Source organism: Somniosus microcephalus, chromosome 5 (genome assembly GCF_052327205.1).
Source record: "Somniosus microcephalus isolate GS21.2 chromosome 5, FLI_Smic_1.0, whole genome shotgun sequence".
In the NCBI taxonomy this organism is placed as follows: Eukaryota; Metazoa; Chordata; class Chondrichthyes; order Squaliformes; family Somniosidae; genus Somniosus; species Somniosus microcephalus.
Window position 1 is genome coordinate 86,424,610 of NC_140991.1, and position 6,000 is coordinate 86,430,609.

The following is a 6,000-nucleotide window of genomic DNA, read 5'->3' on the forward strand; positions in this document are numbered from 1 at the left end:
ACCCGAAGTTTGCAATCAGCAGCGAATACTTTTCGTGGGCTTTAGGAGGCAACTTACGGCCATCGGGAGTCTGATACAGCGCAGTGCCCTCTACAGGGAATCTGGCACCTGTGTGAACAGGGAAAGCAAGTGTGTCTCTTCAACCAATCAGATTGATGAATCCTTACTAACACACACACACACACACACACACACACACAAAGACTGAACCAGGAAGTGCGAGTTAGAATATTTAATTTGTTGTAAAATCATGAACAGAAAGTGAAGGGGAAAGAAAGATGGGATCAAGAGAGATAAGAGACAGAAAAAAAAAGTAAAATTTAATTTAAAAAAATCTCAAACAATAATTCATATCTGAAGGAATCAGGACTCCACGTTTGTAAAAGTAAATTTTCAGTGCCAGAGAGGTTGTTTGACAATAGTTAAGACTGATCACACCGTGAAAAAAATCACTTAAACTTGAATGGACAAGCCCTAACTTTTTCTGGCGTGTTTAGTGGTTAAGTACAGCAACTTCACGAGTTTGACTGCAGAGTCTCTCGGTGAGGTACCAGTGTAGCGAAGCTTCTGGAGAAGCAGGGAGAAAAAAATCAGACAGCAACTTTGTGCATTGTGCAGTTGCCATAAGTTGCTGTCCAATTTACTCCTTAATAACGGCAAGCGCTGATAGCCTCGCTGTTATTCCTACCGCAAAATCCGGGCCATGTATATGTGGCAACGTGTTGGACTATGGCTTTCAGTATGCCTGCAAGAAATCATTTAAAATCTTTTAAAACAAACTTCTCAGACTTACTGAGGCTTGATGGCTGCTACTCCTGGGTCGGTCACACCATCATTGGTAGAGATATTGGCATCTCCTCTTACAGCCATAATTAACCCAGTGAAAGTTTATAGGCCTGTAAATGCTAGAAAACAAAATTTAGTATTATCACCAACTCTTTAACATCACACCAACATTCCAAATTAGACTTACTACTGGCCCCCTATCTGGAATTTTCTAAAATACCAGAAGTATAGTTTCTAAAATACAAGTCCATTCTTCAGCGCCTCGTGGAGGTGCAGGTTTTGACAGTTAAACTTTTTTTTAAATTAATTTTCAACAAGATTAAAGCAAACACTTCGAATCACCGTGTGCCCCACTGCACGGCTGTAGCAGGAGGCGGAGACCCGAGTATAAAATCTCCAGCGGTATTCTGCTCCTCGCAATCAAATGCCCTTCATCAGGGACCAGATTCGCCGCGCCACCCTGACTGTCACTGATCTCATGTTCAAACCGAATGACATGAATCAGACCAGTTTGACACGAACTCGTCCGAAGGGGCGGCGAGAATAAGATACAATCAGCTGTTGAGATGTTACGTTTTGTGTTGGAGGGTGGGTAATATTCACCAGAAGTGAAGCTGAAGCGAGAAATCGGAATGCAAACCTTCCAGCCCCGGACCCACACGTGCTGCACACTTTGGGTGCAGCGCACCAGAAGCTCCCGCTGCAACTCGGAAGCGCTTCTGTTGTCCGCAGAATTGTCGCATTTCTGACCGTTTCACTGCAACACAGGCCGCAGCATTTTCATTTATTTATTTTGTTTGGGCAGGAGTTGAAGTTTGTGATGTGAAAACATTTCTAAAGCTACTAGAGTAGCATCACAGTTTATTTATGAATGTCTGGAATAACATTTTAATCAGCAAGCGCGAGGCACAGACTGCAAATCCCTCTAAATAATTGGATCCGTGTTTATTTTATAGTGAATACAGTAAATTTTGAACTAACATGACCAATATTCGCTCAAATGATACTGTTCTAACTAGCGAAAATATAACACCCAAAAGATTTCCAGGAGTTTTATTTCATATACCATACCTTTGTTAACTTCTTAAATTGTCTTTTTATTCTGGGTTCATACCTTTGTATTTCAAGATTTGTTGCACCCTTTGATAGCCACTTGTATATTGAACTTGCATTACGCAATCTGCATGTTTCAATGCCAACTGGTCTTGTATCTTATGCACTTCCTAGAAACTGATTAAAATGACAGAAGTGTTCCAACATGCAGTGTTGGTGGGTAAAACTGAGGCATCACAATCCCTGATGCAAATAATTCAGACAGAATTTGTAGTAAAAAAAACTCAGATGCAGTCACAGTGAAGCATTGCTGTACAAATAAAAAGTTGAATCTCTCGCTGAATTTTAGAACAAAAAAGAACCTGCCACAAGGTCTCACAAACAGCAATGAAATAAATGGTCAGATACCTGTAATCTGTTTTAGTGATGTTGTTTGAAATAACTGTTGGCCAGGACACAAGGACAACTCCCGTGCTATTCTACAAATAGTGCCTTAGAATTTTTTACATTTGCCCGAGAAAGCAGACGGGACCTCAGCTTAACATCTCATTCAAAAGACAGAAAGACTTATTTCAATTTCCGATGAGGTCCAGGACTGTAGAAACCATTGAGGCAACCAAAGAAAATGGCCCAATAAGTTATTTGATGCACCAAATACTTAAATCTCACATCAGTCTTTACATGTTTCAGTATGGAAACAAGTATCATCAGCAACACAAATGGCATTGTGAGTAAACTGAACATTGAGCCCAAAACAGAGCACTGGTGAGGCCCTATTGTTTCTGATTGAACAGGATACAAATATAATTAAAGCCATCATCGATGTAGGAATAGAACAATATAGATTCCCAATTCATACAAACCTCACTTTCATTTGTATTTCACTCAAATTTCTTTCTTAAAAATTGTGCCTCAAGTCACTAGGACCATGACCATGAAAGCTAAAGCCAGAAACAAGTTGTGCTATCGACATTTGATATTCGGTTGGTTGCATTGCTATATTCGATATTGTTAGTGCAACTATACAATGAACTTGGCATCAATTTTACCCACAATAACCCAAAAGGTTGTCAGTTGCTAGATGCTAATCAATATATGAAGAGATAGTTAAGTTTATTTTCAAGTCTGTGTGGACACTGCTACTTAGAGGCAAAGAGGGACTTACCAGTTGTTTTTCTTCCAGTACATGTGAAATGTAAGCAGCTTGCTGTTTCTGTATTTCAAAAATCAGTAACCTGTTCCTTCAACGCTTCTTTCTGCTTTGTGAGATCAGACCCTCTTTGATATTCAAAATATCTTCTTGTTTTTCCATCTGACTGAATCTCATTGCATTTGCTTATTAACTTTTCATATTTGGTTGACTCCTTCAATGACTTATTTTTAATTCTTCCCAATGCATTTTCAAAAGCTTTCTTTTCTCTTTCCAGCTGCTTCATTAGAACCTCTATTTCACCGAATACATAGATACATAGAAGATAGGAGCAGGAGTAGGCCATTCAGCCCCGCCATTTAATAAGATCATAGCTGATCATCCAAATTCAGTACCCTGTCCCTGCTTTCTCCCCATATCCCTTGATCCCTTTAGCCTTAAGAAATATATCTAACTCCTTTGTGAATATATTTAATGAATTGGCCTCAACTGCCTTCTGTGGTAGAGAATTCCACAGGTTCACCACTCTCTGGGTGAAGAAATTCCTCCTCATCTCAGTCCTAAATGGCTTACCCCTTATCCTTAGACTGTGACCCCTGGTTCTGGACTCCCCCACCATCGGGAACACCCTTCCTGCATTTAGTCTATCTAGTCCTGTTAGAATTTTATAAGTTTCAATGAGATCCTCTCTCATTCTTCTAAACTCCAGCGAATATAAGCCCAATCGACCCAATCTCTCCTCATATGTCATTCCTGCCATGCACTCCCTCCATGGCAAGAACATTCTTCCTCAGATAAGGCGACCAAAACTGCACACAATACTCAAGGTGTGGTCTCACCAAGGCCCTGTACAACTGCAGCAAGACATCCTTGTTCCTGTACTCGAATCCTCTTGCTATGAAGGCCAACATACCATTTGCCTTCTTAACCGCCTGCTGCACCTGCATGCTTACCTTCAGCAACTGGTGCACAAGGACACCCAGGTCTCGTTGCACTTCCCCTTCTCCCAATCTATTGCCATTCAGATAATAATCTGCCTTCCTGTTTTTGCCACCAAAGTGGATAACCTTGCATTTATCCACATTATACTGCATCTGCTATGTATCTGCCCAATCACCCAACCTGTCCAAATCATACTGGAGTTTCTCTGCATCCTCCTCACAGCACACACGCCCACCCAGCTTTATGTCGTCTGCAAACTTGGAGATATTACATCTAGTTCCCTCGTCTAGATCATTAATATGTATTGTGAATAGCTGGGGTCCAAGGACCGATCCCTGCGGTAGCCCACTAGTCACTGCCTGCCACTCGGAAAAAGACCCGTTTATTCCAACTCTTTGCTTCCGGTCTGCCAACCAGTTCTCTATCCAAGTCAGTACCTTACCCCCAATCCCATGTGCTTTAACTTTGCACGTTAATCTCTTATGCGGGACCTTATCGAAAGCCTTCTGAAAGTCCAAATACACCACATCCACTGGTTCTCCCTTATCTATTCTACTAGTTACATCCTCAAAAAATTCCAGTAGATTAGTCAAGCACGATTTACCTTTTGTAAATCCATGTTGACTTTGTCCGATCCTGTCACTGTTTTCCAAGTGCTCTGTTATTACATCTTTTATAATGGACTCTAGCATTTTCCCCACTACCGATGTCAGGTTTACCGGTCTATAATTCCCCGTTTTCGCTCTACCACCTTATTAAAATAGTGGGGTTACATTAGCTACCCTCCAATCCATGGGAACTGTGCCAGAGTCTATAGATTTTTGGAAGATGACCAGCAATGCATCTACTATTTCTAGAGCCACTTCCTTAAGTACCCTAGGATGTAGATCATCAGGCCCTGGGGATTTATCGGCCTTCAATCCCGTCAATTTCCCTAACATCATTTCCCTACAAATACTGATTTTATTCAGTTTCTCCCACTCATTAGACCCTATGTTCCCCAACATCTCTGGGGGGTTATTTGTGTCTTCCTTTGTGAAGACAGAACCAAAGTATGTATTTAATTGGTCAGCCATTTCTTTGTTCCCCATTATAAATTCCCCTGATTCTGACTGCAAAGGACCTACGCTTGACTTCACCAATCTTTTTCTCTTCACATATCTATAGAAGCTTTTTCAGTCAGTTTTTATGTTCCCTGAAAGCTTACTCTCATACTCTATTTTCCACCTCTTAATTAATCCTTTTGTCCTCCTTTGCTGAATCCTAAACTGCTCCCAATCCTCAGGTTTGCTGCTTTTTCTGGCCAATTTATATGTCCTCTCCTTGGATCTTATGCTATCCCTAATTTCCCTTGTTAGCCACGGTTGTGCCACCTTTTTTGTTTTATTTTTATGCCAGACAGGGATGAACAAATTCTGTAGTTCATCCATGCGATCTTTAAATGTTTGCCATTGCCTATTCACTGTCAACCCTTTAAGTAACGTTCCCCAATCCATCCTAGCCAACTCACGCCTCATACCATCACAGTTTCTTTTATTTAAATTCAGGACCCTAGCCTCTGAGTCAACTACTTCACTCTCCATCTTAATGAAGAATTCGATCATATTATGATCGATCCTTTTTCATTACATAATACCCAGTCTAAGATGGCCTGATCTCCAGTTGGTTCCTCGACATATTGGTCCAGGAAACCATCCCGTATACACTCTAGGAATTCTTCCTCCACAGTATTGTTACTAATTTGGTTAGCCCAATCTATATGTAGATTAAAGTCACCCATAACTGCTGTGCCCTTATTGCATGCGTCTCTAATTTCCCGTTTATTGCCATCCCCAACCTCAGCATTACTGTTTGGGGGTCTGTATACAACTCCCACTAACGTTTTCTGCCCCATGGTATATCCTTCCTTACTATTGTGTTAATCTCCTCTTTAACCAGCAATGCTACCCCACCTCCTTTTCCTTTTTGCCTGTCCTTCCTGAATACTGAATACCCCTGGATGTTGAATTCCCAACCTTGGTCACCCTGGAGCCATGTCTCCTTAATCCCAATTATATCATATCCGTTTA

The 6,000-nt window shown here is 41.1% G+C and overlaps 1 protein-coding gene across 4 annotated transcripts in view; it reads right to left on the minus strand.

The window, feature by feature from the left end:
* Positions 1 to 1,488, minus strand: part of dus3l (dihydrouridine synthase 3-like (S. cerevisiae)) — a 43,389-nt gene extending 41,901 nt beyond the window's left edge. For 3 of the 4 annotated variants that reach the window (XM_085987938.1, XM_085987939.1, XM_085987936.1), the window contains exons 1-2: positions 1,390 to 1,488; positions 794 to 905 (exon numbers count right to left, since the gene is read on the minus strand). In XM_085987938.1, coding sequence (XP_085844064.1) covers positions 794 to 870 — 77 coding nt within the window. In that variant the 5' untranslated portion in view covers positions 871 to 905; positions 1,390 to 1,488. Of the gene's footprint in view, positions 1 to 793; positions 906 to 1,128; positions 1,368 to 1,389 lie in introns of those variants that run through there. The other variant, XM_085987937.1, reaches the window with a different exon arrangement.
* Positions 1,489 to 6,000: the final 4,512 nt, after the last annotated feature.